The 21,991-nt window shown below is 40.4% G+C and overlaps 1 protein-coding gene across 4 annotated transcripts in view; it reads left to right on the forward strand.

The window, feature by feature from the left end:
- The window catches only part of SH3D19 (SH3 domain containing 19), a 130,213-nt gene that overhangs the window by 97,569 nt on the left and 10,653 nt on the right, over window positions 1–21,991 (forward strand). For 3 of the 4 annotated variants that reach the window (XM_060246648.1, XM_060246649.1, XM_060246652.1), the window contains exons 9-15: window positions 1,095–1,204; window positions 2,728–2,786; window positions 8,374–8,632; window positions 8,871–8,939; window positions 9,026–9,166; window positions 9,836–9,908; window positions 11,563–11,693. In XM_060246648.1, coding sequence (XP_060102631.1) covers window positions 1,095–1,204; window positions 2,728–2,786; window positions 8,374–8,632; window positions 8,871–8,939; window positions 9,026–9,166; window positions 9,836–9,908; window positions 11,563–11,693 — 842 coding nt within the window. The remainder of the gene's footprint in view (window positions 1–1,094; window positions 1,205–2,727; window positions 2,787–8,373; window positions 8,633–8,870; window positions 8,940–9,025; window positions 9,167–9,835; window positions 9,909–11,562; window positions 11,694–21,991) is intronic. The other variant, XM_060246650.1, reaches the window with a different exon arrangement.

Below are 21,991 nucleotides of genomic sequence, written 5' to 3' on the forward strand. Positions count from 1 at the left end.
GGACAGGCTTTGTGAAAACTGGCTTGGCGAGCTTTTGCCCCTCTTATATTGGTTTGGCTCAAACTGTTACAAGTTTAAAGAAAAGCAGGAAGCTGCAATCCCTCCTGCCAAGTCTTTTCCAGGCCCCTTCACTGATGCACATAATCTTGGAAGAGTGATCTTGGTTGCCCCTGGTAACTCTTCAGACTAGACATAAGGAATGTGATAACTGTTACATAGAGATAGGTGCAATGCAAACGGAGGAGCGGAAAGTGAAAGCAAATTAGCAACTAGAAAAAATTGCAAGGCATCCTGACAGTCTTGAACTTTGTTCTGCTACTTCAGACCCACCTGAATAGTTCGTCCTTCCCCATATAGCCTTAATAAAGATGTCCAAAGTTTGCATGTTTGACTTCTTGGGTTTTATTTCAGTGTTCTGCAATATTTGTTATTGTTTCTAATTATAGGTGAGGCTGGTCAAGATAAAGGATAGGGCTTACATGCTCCCACTGGGGGCAGGGGATCCCCCAGTTGAGGGGCCCCAACCCGATGGCACGGAGGAGGCCTCTGGGGGCATCCCTGCCCCCCAAAGAGCCCCGTCGTCGTGTGGCATGCCCTGCACAGTGGCATCACCCGGAATGTCATCATGCTAGGCATGCTCTAGGATTCACTGTAAAACTCTGTGGTACCATAGAGTTTTACCATGAATCCTAGAGCACCCCTGGCATGATGTGCCTGGCATGATGATGTCACTTCCAGGTGATGCCATTATGCCATGTGTGCAAAGTGCACACGAGAGGAGTCTCCCGCTGCAGCAACAGAGGCACTTGGCAGCCATAATAAAGGATCTGTGCTTGCCAAGATGTGATGCAGTTTTATTTGATCAATAATATCCACTGATACTTTAATACCTCTGCAATATACAGGCCTCAAATTCAATGGGAGCTCACAGGAGCACAGCTCCTGAACCTTTCTGAGAGTTCCACCTCCTTGTCCATTGAATAGTATGTGCAGCTGCATAACAATTCCTGGATGAGCTCCACCACCTATTTTTCTAAAAAATGATCCCCTGCAATATACATTGTGATATTTACAAATTACTGGTTTTTTTTCAGCTTTAAATGAAGTTTCAGGAAGTCCTCCGCCACTTCCTGTTGAGAAGCCTATTGGGAACACATGCAGTATATCAACTGGAAAGCCCAATAATATCAAGACATCAAAAAAGGTGGTACATTTATTTAAAGACTTAAAAAAATTAAACTGTATGTAGGTATAATATTTAAAATTATATTATAAAATCACAGCTCTAAACTATTTGGGTTTGTTTTGTTAAGCAGTTATACTAAATTCACAGCCTATGCACTGTGATGCAATAATGTGCTGTGTGATAATTGGTAATGTGGCACAAGAAAAAATGAAAGGCTTTTTGGAGTCCAAAACTGCCTCCTGCAATCAGGGTACCTGTTTATGTTTTATAGAACTGTTCCATGTTTTATAGAACTGTTCTGGCCTCTTACACAAGTCTGTTGGGGAAATGTAATTCTGCCATCTCTCTCATTGTGTATGGCTAGCTCATGGAGCCACTGCTGTTTGAGAAAGCTGCCCCCTGGTTTCCTGGAGAGTCTAAAAGCAAAGTATTTCTGTTGAAAGAGTGATGTATGCCTCTGGCTTACTTCTAATTCAGGGGGAGAAATTGAATACGTTAGCAATCAGTTTGAGAGCAACAGAACAAATTAATTTGCTGTGCCAGAAAACACATTAATTAGTTTTATCATTTGCAGTTTCTATGTTTTTTAGCAGTTACAGTTGTTTACATTAATTTTCAAAGCTTTACAAAGTGCATTTTCTAGTATGAATTAAATGAATTTTCCATTCACTCATTTGAAAATCTGTCTTGTTTCTCTAGAGGAATGGAAACTAGTCATTTCTTTTACAGGGAAGAGTTTGACAATAGATTTTCTTCAGACATGTTGGGCCCTCTAAACTTCAAGCAATAGGCTTTCCCCACAAATCCTTCTACTGGGAAAAGCAGTATTCTGAAGTGTGTGCCCCATCCCATTCAAAGTTCTAGTAATCCAAGAACAAATCAGTGGCTTTTAAAAAGATGTTCAGAGCATCTTACCAAACACTGATGCTACACAGGTTCCATTTGTTTACTTGGACCATGGGAATGAGTGAAAACTGCAGCCATAATGGTAGATTGCATCTCAAATAAACGTGTAGTGCTTGGAATATGACCACTGAAAATGGGTCTTTACCAATATTCAGGCAGTTATTGTGGGAACATTAATTTTGATTTAATATTTATATTTAGAAAAAAACACTTGGGTGATGGTTTCTTAGTTTTTCCCATGAAGACCCAGAAGGATGGATGATGGTGGATGTGTCCAATCTATAGCATATGTAATAATATATGTAATGACATATATTATAATTACATATGTAATAATATATTTGTAAACCTTATTCTATCCTATGCCATGTGTTTTGTTGTGACTTTCTGAGAGGGTTCAAAGACCTACCTATGCAAGCAGGCCATTATCCTTTGGCAATTCACTGTTTTTGTCCTTAAAGTCCTTTGCAAATATAAAGTGCTATGTACAATAGCATGGATTCTCTGATGGGGTGTAATAATTGTATCTACACTGAGAATGAAAATTTCTCTTGACTTAAATTTTCCTTTGAAGAATAAGTGTGAATTTTTAAATGTTTTTCAAGCAGTAATACAAAATTTTATACATTTTGTAGGAATCTGAGTGTTCTGGTTTGACACAGTTATCTAAGAATGAACCTACAATGCCCCCAAGGTGAGTAAAATATTATGATGATCAAAAACATCACTGCTAAACTGTTAAGAGATGGTAGAATTTTTAAACAGGTATTAATTGTACCACCACCATATAATTTATAACTGCCTTAACCTGAAATGGAGAAATTGGGTAAATATTTTTAATTAAATAAAAATTAATTATTTGTAGGTCTCAATTATTGTGGTCTCTGATCAATTGTATGCATGTTCACACCTACATTTAACATAGTAGTTCACTCTGCATTAATGTTAATGATAAAGTACTTCTGCACTGTTGGCATCAGTTCTTTAATAGGGCAGAAATCACTACTGTTCTGTTATGCTTTGTACCTAATATCCCAGCTGTGCATTTTTTTTCTTCCATATTTTCCTGAATCATGTGAAAGGGTATGGATGATACTGTCTTTGAGGACACTTTCTCCAACTATTTCTGCTTTGGAGGACAAAAGAAGTTATACATTGTCACTTCCAAGCAAAGCGGAAAACAGAATTACCTTCTGCAATAATTTATTGCCAAATAAACATTGGTCAGAGTGTGAATTATAGAGCAGTAAATTCAGCAATAAACTGAATTTGAGAAATAGTATGCATGTATTGGAATGCAGAAAACCAGACATGCCATTGGAAGGAAAATCACAAAACTGCAACTGACTTATTTTGGCCATGTCACACAGAAGAAGTCACTAAAAAAAGCAATTATGCTTGGACAGAAGAAGTCACTAAAAAAAGCAATTATGCTTGGATGGATTAACGGCAAAAGGAAACCAGATGTCAAGGAACACAGTAGCTAGATATCATAAAAGTTGACACCAGCACAAGCATAGACAAAGTAAAAGATCAGAAAACATGGAGAGAGTTGGCCCAAGAGTTGGATACAACTGATGGTTAACAACAACATGCATGAAGCTGCTTCCAGTATATAAAAAGGTGTCCCGTACCACCTTAAAGACTAACAATTTGTGACAGGGTATGAACTTTTGTAAGTCACTGTTTATTTCTTCAGATACTTCTTCGGAATAAGTGAACAGTGACTCACGAAAGCTCATGCCCTTCCACAATTTTTGTTAGTCTTTAAGGTGCTACTAGATTCTTATTCTTGTCTACTGCTACAGACAGACTAACATGGCTACCCACCTTGATCTGCTTTCAGTGGTATTTTGATGAAGGGGTCCCCAGCCTTTTTGAGAATGTGGGCACCTTTAGAATTCTAACACAGGGTGGTAGATGCAGCCACAAAATGGATGCTGCAGGAAGTGGAACCAATCACATAATATCAGGGAGTGAGGTCATGTATAACTCTTAATAGTAACTTAACAACATATCAGGCAGAAGTCTGCTTAAACAGTCATATGGTTTTAAAGTTAACTTGTTTATACACCATTAACCTTCAGTCATTCAGTAAAGATCTTTTGTGCTGGGTTGACACAATGCTCTGGAGCATATTTCTACTATCATCACTTCTTAGCTACTGAACATTGAAAGAGAGCTTTATCTTTCTAATATGCTAGCCTGGACTGATCCAGTTCAACAACTAGAGCAAGCTGTTGAAGAAGATCAGCACTATGGTTCCAATTTACTGTCCAAAATGGCTGTCTATAAGGTTTTACCCTGTTATGTTAAGCAGAACTTCATAAAAATTAGGGTGACAGGTGTTGCTGAAGCAGTTTTTTAAAACTACAGAGCCAATCAGAATTCCTGCTGGTTGAAGCCCTACCTGGCCTTGCTCACTTGCAAAAAACTAGAAAGGAGTCAGCAGGTGCCATGGTGCCTGCACATGCCCCCTTCTCTGGTGGTTTCAGCTTTACAGCACATCCTCCTTTTCAGGATGCTGTTTCTTCCAAAGGGCTTTCCATGCAAAACAGTGTTCATATAATTACACTTTCAAATAGTTACTGTCAGGCCTCAGATTCAGTGGGAGCTCACAGGAGCACAGCTCCTGAACCTTCCTGAGGCCCTCACACAGCGTGTTGAGTCCGTGTCAAACTGACCCAGTTCTGTTCCGAATATCTTTGTTCCGGATATTATCAATCCGACTGCCATACTGCAATTCGAATCACTCCGCGGTAAAACTGTCTTCTGCAGTCCACATGACGGCACCATGCAGTTCTTTCCCCCCTGTCCACTATTATGCACATGTGTGCATTATGCACATATGTTAAAACATTATGTGGTTATGCGCATTTCGCTAAGTAGTAAAAAAAAAAATGGTGATGGTAAACCAGATGTCTGAGGCTCCTTTTGCTCTGGGACAGCCTTCAGATATCCGGAAGTTGGTTAATATCGCAGAACTATCCAGACGGAGAAAACTACGAGGTGAAACCGGAGAACTCAAAAAACACTGCAAAGGAGCTGGTAACAAAATAAACCAGTTCCGAGAAGGATTGCGGGTGGGGGGGCTACCACGAATTAATACTGGGAGGCAGATTTTGCTGTCTGATCAGCCACTTTAAATCCGGAAGGAAACAGCAGCGACATCTGATTATACTGTGCGTCTAAACAGGGCTTGAGAGTTCCACCTCCTCCTGATAGTTCCACCTCCTTGTCCATTAAATAGTAGGTGCAGCTCCATAACAATCCCTGGATGAGCTCCACCACCTATTTTTCTACAAACAACCCCTGGTTACTATTGTTCTACAGTAAAATGGGAGCTGGGCCTTAGGGAAATTTTTATGAAGTTCTGCTTAACAACAGGGTTAAACCTTATAGATAGCCATTTTACAGTAAATTGGAACTATAGTGCTGATATTCTTTGACTGCTGGCTCCAATTGTGGATCGGTCCAGGCTAGTATATTAGAAAGATAAAGCTCTCTTTCAATGTTCAGTAGTTAAGAAGTGATGATATCAGGAGTATGCTCAGTCTAGAGCATTCTTGCAGCAAGATTCAGCTCATCTCAAAGAGATGATTCATCATTTCTGTTTACACAAGCATGGCTTTATTTTTTATTTTCTGTGCTTAATGTTACATGGTTGGCTTGTTGCTTTTATGTTTGCTAAGAGTCTAGTAAATATAAAATACATCCTCTCCTTTTCCTCATACCATTTGATCTTTCAAAGGTGTATAATTAATCAGATATTTAATTTGTAATTTGTCATGGTGGAAAATAGTTTTCCCAGAACCTTGTATTCAGAATCTTGAGTTCACTTGGGATGCTTCATGTGGGTTGCCAGGGGCAGGGGGTGGGGGTGGAGGAATGGATGGATATGGGTAGAGAAAAATACTTTATATAAAATGAGTAGTATAAAATAAGTTTTAACAAGGCAAGTAATAGACTGTATGTAACGAAACAAATAAAATGCAAATATATTAAAGAGGATATTGTTATAATAAAAGGAGAAAGATGATGGAAAGAGGGATAGTGCAAGATTTCTGTGCAAACCAGTTGAGTGAGGGAACCAGGAATTGATGTTCAAACAGAGAGATCAGTTTGCAGTATAAATTGTACCAACATTCTGTAACAAATGGAGTAGAAAAATCGTGAACTTTCCGATTTAGTCTATAAGCTAGAACTTTGAATTAAATTAATCACTCTATGAAACGAACAGGAAGTAGGAGAATTACTGGGACAAAGATTATCTTTGCGCAAGATTACTATGACAGAGCCAGCAACCAGAGAGAAAGAGGGAACTGGATTAGACCAGAGAGTAGAGCTGTGCACTATACTTCCCTTGGTCTTCTCATGAGGATATATTCAACACAAGGATAAGAAACCATTAACAGAAACAGAAAATGCCCTGCCAGCAACATTAATGTTTGGTGAAGTAACCTGTGGTAGGAAGGTGAAGACTCAGTTTATACAGAAAGTTCTAGAAAAAGAGGGAGACAGTTTTCTAGATGCAGAAAACTTTAAGCTGCAAAAAATGTATACATCTGTATAATTAGAGTTGGCCCAAGACATTCTGTTGCTTGTGGCAATAAACTGCACGCACGCACACACACACGCACAGCCTGGTTAAACATAGAAATTAAACAACGTGATTCCTTTTAAGGTTAACTCTTAATGTTAAGGGTATGTGGGGCTTTTAAGAATGTGTTAACTTAATTAAGCATGTTTGTGGCCTTGCCAACTAAAGCTGTGTCTCACAGTACTAGAAGTTGCTCTAAGTTTACTGCTTCACATTGCCTAATGGTAAGATTGATCATAGGTTTTCCTTCCAATTTTGATTACCCTTTAGAATAACAGTACATAAAATTTAGATAATACTTTGAGTATTCAAAGTGCATAGAATACCGGGAGAAAGCTGTCTGCAGCTTCAGACATAATACAGTGCAAAAGCAGGAAGCTTTTTTGTACAGATAGGGATAGCCAAAGGTGTTTTTGCAGAGGTATCTGAACCACCTGTTAGGTCTGCTGACTGAATAATTGAAGCACTGAGCAGTATGCAAGCAAATACTACCTGTGCCAATAACCGTTTGCTGTGACTTACTGCTGTTTTAACTGTTGTCCCATCAGTAGAATTTTACTGATTGTTTTAGTAACCCAATGGAAAGAATTTAAGAAGAGGCAGGAGGACCATTTGTTAGGGGTACTCAACGCTGGCTCTAGGGCAAATAGCACCCTAGGCAGGTGCGCTCTGCTCGCCCCCTCACCGGCGCGCTCCACTGCTTTGAAGGGTAGGCTCTATGGCATTGTACCCTGCTGAGGCCCCTCCCCTCCCCAAGCTTGCCGCAACTAAAACAGAGCGCTACCAATTTCTCTCACCCCATGCCTGTGCGTTCGTTAAAAGACAGATGGAGGAGGTATCTCCCCCCTCCTTCACTCCCTCCATCTGTTTTTTAATGAAACGTGGAGGCACGGGCTGAGAGAAGCCGGTAGGGCTCTGTTTTCGTTGTGGCGAGCTGGGGGGGGGGGAAGCGAGCGGAGCGCGGTGGTAGCAGGGGGCAACAGCGGGCCGGAAGGGGCAGCGGCGGTGGGGAGACAAACTAGCTGGTTGTCATGGGCACTGGAGGGGGGGAAGCCCAATTCAGTGCCCCTAGCCTCTTGGCATCCTAGGGAACTGCCTAGTTTGCCTGGTGGGCAAGCCAGCACTGGTGGTACTTTAGATTATTTTACATTGAGCATGGGGTTAGACTGGATGGCCTGTAGGCCCCTTCCAGCTTTTTAATTCTGTGATTCTAATTCTGTGAAATGTTGTGGTAAAAACACCTATATGTTAGGATTTTGTGTACCAAAATAAGTAGAAGCACAGTCATTAATATTGTGTAAATATCTTGTTCTAATCCCTGTCCATAATCCCCTAATATTCTGTCCTGCTGGCCCAGCAAGCCTTTCACCTCAGGCAACTTAGCCACCGTACATCCTTCACCATCACCTCAAACAAAACTGTTCAATGATGGCTTGCTGACCTGAGATCTTTCTGTAGTAGACTATTATTGAAACGGATCAGCAGGCATGGAATTCTCTATTAAAGAAATGCTACTAAATAAGACTATATTAATTCCTTAGTTCGCCAAGTATCTGTAGCTCTTGGAGTTTGTTTTTTTTAGAAATTTCCAGTAAGCAAACTCCACATTATTTGTCTACATAACTATAGACAAATATTTTATTACATGTCTGTAATTTCTTATCATTTGATTAACTTCTAGGCCTGCTGAGGGGAAAAATGTACCAGCTCGACCTCCTCCCCCTAAGGGTGCCCCAGGAAGGCCACCACCACCAAAGTGCACTAAGACCTCATCACAAATGGACAATTTTTGTCGTTCATCATCTGACACAACCCTCAATAAAAAGCACAGCATGTTTGGATTAGAAGTTAAGAGGACAAAGAGTCAGATCAATAAAAATCAAGATCCAGCATTACCTCCTCGGCCTAAACCAGGTCATCCTCTCTACAATAAATATATGGTGAGGAACTACAACAGGGAACTGTAGTTGTAGAATTAAAATATGTTTCATGAGGCAAGCAGTGGAAACCTTTTGCGATATAGATTCTCTGATTTTGTAAGTACCAACTGGATAGATTGTCTGATTTTGTAAGCACTAACTTCATTTATAATGTTCTGATTGAGTTATATGGTAGATTTTGCTGGCATTTGGTATAGAGTTAATTTCTTTTACTAAAATACAAATACTTTATCTTGAGCTTCCTGTGCCCCATGGAATTGCCAAGGAAGATATTTCTCCCCAAAATACTGGAGGCCTTTCCTGCAAGGTAAAGCAGTTTGTTTCTTCTGGGTGCTTGTACATATACACATGGATAGCAAGGCATATGCCTTACAATGATTTTGTATTTTGAAGCGTGGTGATGTCCTTGTGCTTGTGGACCATATTGACAGCAAGTCCATTGAATGCCAAAGGGGAGAAGAAACTGGCAAAGTGAGGTTATCCCAGGTACAGATAGTAACACCAATAGATGAGAGTTCAAGAAACAAAGAGAAGGTATGTATTAATGAATAACAAAAATTGAATATAATGTAGCTACGATAGAGTGACATGTTTCACGTATCTTAATGATGATTTCTATAGTACAGTCAATGTTTCCTTTTAAAATCACTTTCACTAGGACAAAACATAGTATGAGATTGCACTGAAATAACAGTTGATGTGTTCCTGTCATAAGTATGGAACTGTTAAGCACCTTTGGATCAATTTTATGATTGTGCTTTCAGAAATGTACTAGCAGGACTTATCTGTAATATAAAACATATATAGCTACTATTTTGTGCTAAGTCTCCACTAGGAATCAGAATTGCTGATAGTATTGTCTCAACACCTCTGAGAATTAGAAAATGTGAAAAAGCTGGCACACATCTCATTTACAAAGTAGCTGCAGCAGTTTCCAAAGACCTGATCTTTTTCCTGCTGATGGTTTAAGACCATTGATTTTTGATGAGATCAGGCAGTATTAAATCAGAATTAACTGAGAAAAGAATCAGGCCTACATTGCCTGTCTAGCTGGCAGATTCCTTGAAATTGGTGTTTAGAATCATAAATAAGTGAAGTATATATTTAAATCTGTAGTGGTTGTCCAAACAGAGAAGTAGCCTTCCCAGCAAAATACTAGAACATCAAGCATTATAATTTGCAGATCTATTTTGTTTTTTTAAGGATTCAGACAATACACAGAAGTTCTCTGACACAAGTGTTCCTCATGCGGTAGTACTGCATGATTTTCTAGCAGGTGAGTACAGATAAGCAATAACCATGTAAATGCAAAATAAAGTTCTGATTTCTTCTTCCTTTGGGGAACCACTGTAATCTGAATAGCCACTGATGGACCTCTGCTCCATATTTTTTATCCAGTCCCCTCTTGAAGCTGTCTATGCTTGTAGCCACCACCTCCTTTGGGTGAAGAAGTACTTCCTTTTATCCGTTCTAAACCGACTGCTCAGCAATTTCATTCAATGCCCATGAGTTCTTGTATTGTGAGAAAGGGAGAAAAGTCCTTCTTTCTCTACCCTTTCTATCCCATGCATAATCTTGTAAACCTCTATCATGTCACCCCACAGTCGAAGTTTCTCCAAGCTAAAGACCCCCAAGCGTTTTAACCTTTCTTCATAGGGAAAGTGTCCCAACCCTTTAATCATTTTAGTTGCCCTTTTCTGCACTTTTTCCAATGCTATAATATCCTTTTGGAGGTACACAGTACTCCAAATGAGGCTGCACAATCAATTTATACAGGGGCATTATGATACTGGCTGATTTGTTTTCAGTTCCCTTTCTAATAATTCCCAGCATGGCGTTGCCCTTTTTTATTGCAATCACACACTGTCTTAACATTTTCAGTGAGTTATCTACCATGACCCTAAGATCTCTCTTGATCAGTCTCTGCCAGTTCACACCCCATCAACTTGTATTTATAGCTAGGATTTTGGGCTCCAATGTGCATTACTTTGCACTTGTCCACATTGAACCTCATCTGCCATGTTGATACCCACTCACCCAGCCTCGACAGATCCCTTTAGAGTTCTTCACAGTCCTCTCTGGTTCTCACCACCCTGAACAATTTAGTGTCATCTGCAAACTTAGCCACTTCACTGCTGACTCCCAACTCCAAATCATTTATGAACAAGTTGAAGAGCATGGGACCCAGTACTGAGCCCTGCGGCACCCCACTGCTTACCATCTTCCACTGCGAAGACTGCCCATTTATACTCACTCTCTGCTTCCTATTAATTAGCCAGTTTTTGATCCACAAGAGGACTTGTCGTTTTACTCCATGACTCTCGAGCTTACTAAGGAGCCTTTGATGGAATAAAAAGACGCTCTGTAACTAGAGGCAGAAATAAAGAAATTAAGGCACTGAAAGAATAAAGGAATACACAGCATTGGAGAGCAATAGAGTTCCTTCATGGAATTTCCATATAAATGGTTCACAGATCCACCACTGCAATGTTGGCTCAGCCCAGTTTGAACAGGCTTCTAGTGGAGGTCTTTACCATCTTAAAATGGAATTATGCAGTGTCCCTTTCAGATGATTGTTAGAAACTATATGCTGCTAGCTAGATATCTCCAAGGCTGTTGGAAAAGCCTCTCTGTTAGCCTAGAGAAGGCAGCAAAAAGTATTCTCCCTGGTGCTGTTGGCAGGACTGAGAAGACCCCAGTGACCATATAATGGGGACTGTGTTTCACTTATCGCAGGCCCTTCTCCAAATCCCAGCTTGCTGTCTTTCCAAACCTCTCAAGAACATTTGTGAGTTGGGTTTTGGTTTTGGATGGTGGTGGGTTTTTTTTCAAGAGACTGTCTTTTTACTAAAAGAGATTTCAGTTAGCAACACCTGCTGTACTAGCCATTGACAATAACAAATAGAAAACTATTTTTTTCCCCTCTACAGAACATCCTGATGATTTGGGCCTAAGTTCTGGCGAGACTGTTTATCTTCTGAAAAAACTAGATGATGATTGGTACAGAGGAAAATGCAAAAATCACACAGGAATCTTTCCTGCCAGCTTTGTCAAAATTATTGTAAGTAGGCCACTTCTAGTGAAATATAGTACATTCCATCTGTGTGCACATCCCAGTTGTAATTTAATTTCTCCCCTGTGCATTTTATTGAGCATGCCATGTACATAAATCTCGTCTGAGTGCACAAAGAAGATATCAGCTAGCTTGTGACATGATGTAAGCCTGCCTGTTTAATCTTGCAACTCTGCCCAGCTGTTTATGGGCATAATTTTCATGATAATTTCAAGTTAAGTGAGAACCTATCCTTTACTTAATTCAAGAGTGCTCATAAATCAGTCTGGAGTAGGAGTGTGCATTCAGCATAAACTGAGCTGAAAAGATACCTGAAAAATACTCTACTGGTATTTTTCAGGTGTTATTTAAACTGAATACACATCTGAGGATCTGTTTGGTTCCCAGTATAGCTGAGCTTGATTTTTTTTTTTTTGCTTTTATTCGGGTATATTCAGCTATACCAAATGGGTGGCAAGTGCTGACAGCTTCTTGTCTCCTCAGCTTGGCTCCACTTGTAGCTTGGAGACAGTGTGGAGCTCTCAGCTCCTGCCGCCCCAGGTGATCCTCTCTTGCAGTTTAAGCTAATCCTCTTTTGCAGTTTAAAATGTGGCTCAGGAGAAGCCCTCCAGCCAAGTCTGCATGAAGCAGGGAGAGACCTTCGCACCACAAGCAGATCCTGGGGCCAGCTGCTGTTATGGCACAGTTTAAACTGTGCTGCAGAAGAAGCTCTTCTACTCAAGTCTATGTGGCAGAGAGAGACCTCCCAACTCTACACAGATTTCTTTAAATCACCATTTTCACCATTTGTGCCCATCCCTAGTACTCAGGCACAAGGATCTGATTAAATGAGATTGTGTATTGAATGCACATAAATAAATAAATAAATATATATATATATATATATATATATATATATATATATATGCAGTTGCTTTGTCTGGAGTGCTGTTCTTCTGTCTTAATTGTTTACTTGTTTTGATCCTGTTCCCTAGATACTTTCAGAGGTGTCAGATTCATTTGTTATGAGGGCCAGAACTTACATAAATGTTACTTTGTCAGGCTGGGCCATGTGTGCCATAAAATGTAATGCCAGGTGCAGGACATATAAACTTTATAAATGACACAGGCAAACCCAATTATCAATACTGGTCAGGCTGGCTTAAAAAAAAATAAATCAGCATTTTTTTTCTTGTGTCTATTGGATCTAAAAAACATTGGTATTTCTGAAAATCCCAGATCTGAATACCATACCAGTATTGGGATCCAGGATTTTTTGGGAAATATATATATTTTTTTATCCAATAGACCTGAACTGAAAAATGTCCCTTTTTTTAACGTCTCTGGTCTGCACCATGTTGTGCTTTTTCTCACCTTAGCAGTTTTTCTTTTGGATTTTGTCCTGAAGACTGCTGTATTCCACTGATAAACCTAATCCAATAAGAGTGGGTCAGTATGTTTCCTTAAATGTGAACACTAAATTACTAAAACTTTCACTGTGAAAACCTGGATTCCAAAATACGTAGCAGCGCTAAACGTTAGAGGGAATTCCATGAGAAATGACATGAAGAGAATTTTATTATGTATATATATTCTGACACCCCTTTAAAAAAATGTTACAGAGGCAGGATTCCAAACATCTAGGAAAAACAAGGAGGAACAAGAAATGGCTATTCACACTTCAAGCTAAGATAGAGTTAATAATATAGGAAGATAAGAGCTTTACTAATTCTTCAGCATGCTCCACATTATGCCTTACGATATCACCACATTCATGAATCCATGGAAGAATCTGATAATCTTAGAAACAGCTGGGTAGATTGCTGTCTTCTTGGATCAAAACAATATGTCAGGAAAAGAGCTTTACTAATTCTTGCAGTGTGCTGCAATTCTTCCTGGATTAATGCAGTATATCAGGATAACAGCTTTATTAAATTTTTCTGAATATATGCATTATTATCTTCCTTTCTGCCTTGTTCTGACAAGTATGTTACATTAGCATTGTCTACCTAACGACTATTGTCTCCTTAGCTAAAGGAGTTAGCAAATGGCATCCCTTTCAGCCTTATAAATATTCAAGCCACACGTTCTAAGAATAAATAGCAAAGGCTCTAGACAAAATGCTCCAAGGAATTTTATTTGTCAGAGCATTCCATCTGAGAACACTGGAATTTGTTAGCCATATGGACCTGTATAAAACTCAGAAGAACTGTGCATTGTGTTTCAGACTCTTCTGCTCACATATGACTAGGAATATTTGAAAGGGGAATTCAACATCTGTTCCCTATAATTTCCTTGTATATAGATCCAGGTAGGTAGCCATGTTGGTCTGAAGCAGTAGAACAGAGTTTGATTCCAGGGGCACACTTCTTCAGATAAAATATTCATCTGGTTGGAAAAGAGATCTAGAATATACAGCAATTAAGATCTTAAAAATACAGGGTTGGATACAGGGTTGATCCATCAGTGCCAGGAGAACAGATCTTTACAGTATTTGCATCCACTCAGTAGTTATTCTGAGCCTAGGGAGGTCGATTCCCAAGGCTGTGTGACCACTGTGGACTGTCAGTCATATGGGTTGGAGAAGGCTTTTCTCAGGAGAAGAAATCACTCCCTCTCCCAAAAGACTAGAACTCAAGGGCATCCAATAAAGCTGATGGACAATAGGTTCAGGACAGACAAAAGGAAATACTGTTTTACACAGAGTACTTAAAATGTGGAATTTGCTGCCAGAGGATGGCCATAGCAATAAACAGCTTTAAAAGGCAATTAGATAGATTAATGGAGGATAAGTTTATCAGTGACTACTAGCCATGGTGACTGAGGGGTGCCTCCACATTCAAAGACAACATCAGGGGAAGGCCTTGGCTTCTATGCCCTGTTGTTGGCCATCTGGAGGAACTGGTTGGCCTCTGTTGTGAGACTGGATGCTGGACTAGATGGACTATTGGTCTGATCCAGCAGGGCTCTTATGTTCCCTTTTCTGCAAGCACAGCTCCACTGATGGAAGAAGAAGGGGGGCAATTTTACTGCATCCCTCTCTTCAGCAAAGCCTCCTGACCTGTATGCTGTTCATCCATGTGCATCTTGTGACCCTAGGAATAAACTTTCTCCGAGTTGGAAGGGACTGCTGGGGAAGAGAACACAGCAAACTTCTGTATCCTCTGGTCCAAATAAACCCTCAATACAAACCTTAACATTTGAGCTTTGATTCATGACTTCATTAATCCAGAATACATGGATTGAAAATAAATTATTTCCCCCCAATTCAGCAGTTTTGTATCTGTGTAGAAGACCTAGCATACTCAAACAACTTTTCTATGTATTCAGTGGAGGCAGCAGCTTCACTCTTAAGCAGCTGTTTCCCCCATTGAATTCACAGCAGTTTTATATAAGCATGAGACTATATATGGAGCTATGGACTGAAAGCAATAAAGGCTGTGAAGCTGAATAATCTGAAACACAAATTAGCCTGCAAGTGTTGGCACTCTCCTGTCTCCATCCAAGTCAGCTTTGCTGCTGAACTTGGGGAGTGTCCTACCTCACCAGGTGGGTCATTACCAGGCAGCCTGCCACAAGAAGTTAAGGTTGTTCACACACCTATCTCTGGTTTTCAATATTTTATTAGTTTTCCAGAAAAATAAAGGGAACAGGGAAGAAAGGGAGTAGAGTTGGATATAGACATCAGTATCATTATGATTTAGCCTGTGTAGTCATACTTCCTTAAAGTCACACCGTATCGAATATTATTATCACCTTGCTCTATATCAACACACTCTTAGTAGAATATTCTAACGATTGTAAGCCTATTAGTTAGGTTGGCTAGTTAGCTTTACATTTCAAATATATGTGACATAATATTCATTACAGGAGAAGGGAGTAAAAGTTAACAACAGAAAATCTTAGGTATCTAACCATACATATAGCTTCACTCAAAGTTTTCTTGCTTCTTCCTTAGATTTCCCGGCAAACAGCTGGGATAAATAGTCTATCTCAGCCATTTCCAATATCTTCTCCACCAAATCCGATCTCATGGGGATTTCCTGTAGCTTCCATTTCTGTGCCAAAAGAATTCTTGACTGTTGTGTTAATATGTGCCAATAAATGTCTCATCTCTTTCATATAGTCATTAGTATATAGGCGTTTAGGTGGTGAGCACATTTTAGCTCACCCACGGAGCCAGATGGACCCAGAACGGTTCCAAAGGGCTCTACAGGTTTCCTGGCCCCCTGGCGATTCCCTGGATGACCTGTTGAGTCCTGGCATGACAGACTCTCCAGAGCCATCGATGAGATCGCACCTTGGCATCCACTGCGCCCTCGCTCTAAGCTAGCACCATGGTACAACCTGGAGTTGCGGCAGATGAAACAAGGACTCAGACGGCTAGAGAGGCAATGGCGGCGTACTCGAGATGAAGTGACTAGAACATCTTACAGAGAGAGTATATGAGGTCCTATGAGATGGCAGTCAAAGCCACAAAGAAAACTTACTTTGCAGCCAAGATTGCGTCTGCAATTTCACGACCGACACAATTGTTTAACACAATTCAGACCCTTACAACACTGCCACAAGGCAGGCCAAATTCTAGGGAATTTGAGATCGGCTGTGAGGCTTTTGCAAACTTTTTTGCAGATAAGATCTCGTTGCTCTGCCACGACCTCCTCGCCACATTGGAGACAGTATGTGAACTCGAGGCCCTGTGCCTGTCTTCTGGTTCTGTTCTGGACCACTTCAATACACTCAGCCTAGTGTACGCCCAACAACTTGTGATCTGGACCCTTGCCCCTCCTGGCTAATTAAAGCTTGTCAGAGAGGCTGTGGTCCGCCCTCTCCTGAAAAAAATTGACATTAGACCCAGCTGAATTTGCACATTACCAGCTGGTCTCAAATTTACCCTTCTTGAGTAAAATTATTGAGAGGGCAGTAGCGCTACAGTTACAGAGCTTTCTGGATGACGTTTCCATCCTAGACCCTCACCAGTCCAGCTTTCGCCCAGGTCACGTGGCAGAGACAGTGCTGGTCGCCCTGGTCGATGACCTCCAGCGGCATCTGGATCAAGGCAGCTCAGCGGTACTGATGTTGTTGGACCTATCGGCAACATTTGATACAGTCAACCATCAGTTGCTGACCCACCATCTCGCCGACGCAGGGATTCAGCGGTTGGTCTTGCAATGGCTTTCCTCCTTCCTTGATGACACCCAGCTCTGTCTACTGATGGACGGCCAGCCTGACTGTGTCCCAGAAAATCTGAACCGGGCGCTGCAAGCCATGGCTGGATGGCTTAGGCTGAGTAGATTGAAGCTCAATCCAGCAAAGACAGAGCTCCTTTGCCTGAGTCGCGGTGGTCTGAGTAGGGAAATTCCCCTACCGGCATTTGACGGTGCACCACTGACAATGGTGCACAAGGTCAAGAGCTTGGGGGTACTACTGGAGCCTGCCTTGACAATGGAGGCTCAGATAGCAGCCACTGCTAAATCCGCTTTTTTCCATCTTAGGTGGGCAAGGCAGTTGGTCCCCTTCCTAGAGCGCTGCGACCTGGCAACAGTGATCAATGCAACGGTCACCTCGAGGCTAGACTACTGTAATGCCCTCTACATGGGGATGCCCTTGTGTCAAACCTGGAAGCTGCAACTAGTGCAGAACGCAGCTGCCAGGTTGTTATTGGGGCTCCCCAGGTGAGAGCACATTCAGCCGGGACTGCGGGAACTGCATTGGCTGCCAATAGTATACCAAATTCGTTACAAGGTGCTGGTTATTACCTTTAAAGCCCTATATGGCCTAGGACCTGCCTACCTTGGAGACCATCTCTCTCCACATGTTCCCCAGAGGGTACTCAGATTGGGATCACAAAATCTACTAGTAATGCCCGGGCCGAAGGAGGCCCGATTGAAATCAACCAGAGACAGGGCCTTCTCAATTGTAGCCCCCTGCTTGTGGAACCAACTGCCAGATGAAGTGAGGGCCTTGCGGAACCTTGTGCAATTCTGTAGGAGCTGCAAAACTGTCCTCTTCCGGCTGCATTCAATTGACTCAGCACCGGTATTTAAGAGAAGTGGAAGAAGGCCGTTGCCACCAGAATAGCATCAACTCAATATTCTGTTTTAACTGTTTTAATCATTGCATATCTATTTTATTACTGAATGTGTTATTTTAATACTTATTAATTTAATTGTTTGTGGGATTTTATGTTGTGAGCCACCCTGAGCCTGCTTTGGTGGGGAGGGCGGGATATAAATCAAATCAAATAAATATTCAATAAAAACAGTTCTGGTTTAAATTGAATCTGTGTCTTCCGGATTTTTCGTAATAGTTCATGCACTATCTTCCAGTTGCTTTTCACCACCTCACAAGTCCACCACATGTGATAGAAAGACCCAACATGCTTAATACATTTCCAACACTTATTTGACATGTTAGAGTACATTTTAGAAAGTTTATGTGGAGTTACATACCATCTATAAAACATCTTATGCAACTTTTCTTTAAAAGCTACTTACTTAGTTAATTTGATATTAAGTTTCCATAACTTCTCCCATTCCTCTAGCATGATATTGCGGCCCACATTCTTAGCCCATTTTACAGTCTCATCTTGCATCTTCATCTGTAGTAAATAAGAATATAAGTTGGAAATTAACTTTTCTCGAGGTCCCAAGAAGATTTTATCAAATGGATATTGGTCCATATTAAAATCTGTTGTCTTACCCTTGGCATACCTAGATTCTACTTGTGTTCTCAACCACCAATTCATTTTAATATCCATGTTTTCCAGTTCTTCCTTAGTTTTCAATTGATTATCTTTTTCCAACAATTTTTCATAACTGTAACTTTGGTTTTATAAGGTTTGGAGGTGTAAATGCTTCTACCGGTGACACCCATCTTGGAATTTTCTGATAATTTTTTGGTTTTAACCAAGTCTATGTATGGTACAGGGATTTCCGGAACCAATGGTTTTTAAAATACGAATGTCCTTCTAATCTTTGGTACCATAAATATGCATGCCAACCCTCTAACATCAGCTGTCCTCTATCGTTCAAAAGAACGCAGTCTCTTACCCAGATTAACACCGAAGCTCTGTAATACAATTGCCAATCAGGTAGACCCAAGCCCGCTCTTGTTTTAGAGTCTTGTAATGTCTTCAATTTAATTCTCGTTTTTTTCTTTTGCCAAATGAATTCAGAGACCATTTTGTTCAATTCCTGAAAAAAATACATTAGTTAAAAGCACTGGTATGGTTTGGAAGAGGAATAACAGTCTTGGCAAAATATTCATTTTTACTGAAGCAATTCTTCCCATTAAAGATAAATTCAAATCTTGCCACTTCCCAAGATCTTTTTAGATCTCTTTAAGCACTTTATCATAATTATCTACCTTTAGATTACTGCATTTATTTGTAATATGAATGCCCAAGTACTTTTTTTCTCATGAGAGAATCCTGATTTTTGTTGGAGAAGTTGAGTTTGTTCTGTAGTTATGTTCTTACATAACTTCTGGTATTAGCCACGTGTACGGTATTTCTCTTCCCCTCAAGAAATTGGTCAAGTGTTGATATTCTCTCCTCTTTTGTCTAACTGGCCATGGTACCTCTCTCAAAATCTTCACCGTGTTTCCTGCTATCATCACTGGCTTGTCTCTGATTTGTTTCAGAATATTATCTCTGGTCACCTTCTGTCAGTTTCAAATAGATTTCGCTAGGTAATTTATTTCTTCTCGTGAAACTTGATGGTACCCGCTTAACCTGGTCAGACTCTTCTTCCATTTTGTCAGGTGTCACTTGTAGTATTTCTGAAAGAGCTTTGCTTAGTATTTTATGTAAATCTTCAGATTTCTCTTCTGGTATATTTTGAAACCACAGCATATAAACTGCTCTGTCCATTTCCAGTTGAAGAAATCTACTATCATATACTTTCTGCTCTTTTTCCAGTTCCACCTTTTGATTATTATCAGCCACTTGTGCATCCAAAACCTTCAAAGCTTCATTAGTCTCTGCCGTTTGCTTTCTAGTCTCTTGAAGTTCTTGTTTAATCTCTGCCATCTGTTCACCTATATTATCTACCTTACCAGTCAATTGTGTTATGGCAGATAAAAGGGTACTTTGCATTTCCTTCATGTCACCCTGCATAGTTGCAGGTGTAAACTTTCCAGGGCCGGATGAAAAGCAAGGCGAAGGGGTCAAGGGCCTACCTTCTCAATTGTCTCTCTTCCTTAGTGGCTCCTTAAACCCAGTGGATGCTTTATTGCCCATCTCCTTTAACAAATTGATCCTCAGACCTAAAAGACTTCAGTTATATTCACTTGGCAACCTGTTTTGGAACACAATGTTCGTATTTGTATCCACAAACTCAAAATTGTGTCGACAAACTCAAAGTTCAACAAAAGATATCAATATAAAAAGTAGTAATTTGTTTGGGAACAAAACCTTCTCGCTTAGAACTACAATATAACCAGCTGCAAACAATGCTAGACAATATAATAAAACCTTTTTTGCCAAACCAACCTCCCAATGTCTCAGGCACCCAAGAGTCTAGCTCACAATCCTTCAACCAAGTAGTCCAACCAAGTATTCCAAAATGAAGAGGTGTGAGAGTTCCAACTATTGTAATTCAGGGCTGGATGCCCAAGTAATCTCCAAACATAGCCACTAAAAAAAAAGTGAAAACAAAGGAAAAAACAAAGATCCAGGTGTCCCAAACACAAAAGGAAAAAAAGGAAAAAACCCACAAGAAAAATTGAGAGCGATGCAAGGATCCCCTTCAGCCAGCCAGCTTTTTGAACTCCATTAGAAAAATTTAAAAGATCTTTAAGGAACAAGAAAAATTGTTAAAAATCATATAGACGATCCAATATTTTTATAATCCACTTAGAGGCTTGGAAATTTCACAATTAATCATCTTTAAGTCAGCCAAGTAATGATTTTTGTAATCCACTAAAGACATCAGGTAGCTCCATATATATATAATTAAGACCAGCAGAGTTCTATTCAGGCCTTCCATTCAGCACAATCGTATAAATCTTTATATCTTTAGGACCAACAAAGTTTTATTCAAAATCTGTATCTTTACCTGAAGTTTCTAAAAATCGTTCTATTAAATTGCAATTTTAAATCCAAAATTATACAACAGCTAGTCTTCTCAGCCCAGTACGCCTGCCAGACTTTTAAGTTCCTTGTGGTGCCATCACCACACCACACACACACAGAAAAATAAAAATATATATGAAGGAGCCAATCCAGTCAAGTCATATATAATTCAGTTAGATCATGTTCATGTTAAAATTACTGTTAGCCTGCTGCCTCTTCAAGGCACAAAGTTATAAGAGCAAATACAATCTTCTGGGCAAGTCTTTTGGAGGCCTCAGTAGCAGGGAAAAGGGAACTGGGGGATTTCCCCCCCCTTCTCCTTTACACTCACCTCTTTCTCTTTGCCGCTTGAATCTGCCCACTCTCCCAGTCCTGTCAGCACAATTGTCCAGTTTTAAAAATAAATGAAGATTTAAGAAGACACTTACAATCCGCTTGTTTGAAGGAAGTAGACAACAGTTAAAAGTTGAAGTCCGAAGAGAAAAAGAAAGACGGTGTTCAACCCCGATGCCATTAAAATGGCAATCGGAGCAGCGAGGCTTGCAGCGATGGCGGGCTCAGGATGCAGCCGCCACTGTTGATCCCGCTCCATGCCGTCAAGCTGCCAGCCTTCCCGGACCCTCCCTGGGTTCAGGAATTGGGCCCCCCCAACACAGAGGAGCCCCTCAGCTGCCCGATTAGCGAGCGATTCTCAGGAGGCTTCCTGGATCGCTCGCTACCTTAGGTTGCCGAAACCAGAAGTCCACACACCTATCTCTGATGGGCTCCCAAGTGGATGGATAAATACATTTGCTGTTTTTAAACTGATCTTCAAACTAGATACTCTTATATGTTTATAACCACTTAGGTATTATACCTTCAGTGTTCCAAAAATATTTCAATCAGACACGTAAGAGGTATTATAGAGATTGGAGCACAAATATCCTTTCCAAAGTGAGACATGGGCTTAGCTCAACATGTAACAATAAAATAATTGAGACATTTCTAACACTTTAATAGGATCTTGTCCATACTCTGAACCTGCAGTAAAACTTTGCAGTCTCCTAGGACTAAAATTTACTTTTCTCCAGAAAACTGAACTACTGCTGTAGTGGATGGTAGGAAATGTGGCACTAGTTGCAAATACTGTTTTTCAGCAGATGTTCACAACAATCATTCTAAGACTTCTGTACCCATTTGTAGCACATCTCTGAATGAAGCTATGCTTTTGACATTGACTAAATTATAGTGG

This window comes from Heteronotia binoei, chromosome 9 (assembly GCF_032191835.1).
Source record: "Heteronotia binoei isolate CCM8104 ecotype False Entrance Well chromosome 9, APGP_CSIRO_Hbin_v1, whole genome shotgun sequence".
Classification (NCBI taxonomy): Eukaryota; Metazoa; Chordata; class Lepidosauria; order Squamata; family Gekkonidae; genus Heteronotia; species Heteronotia binoei.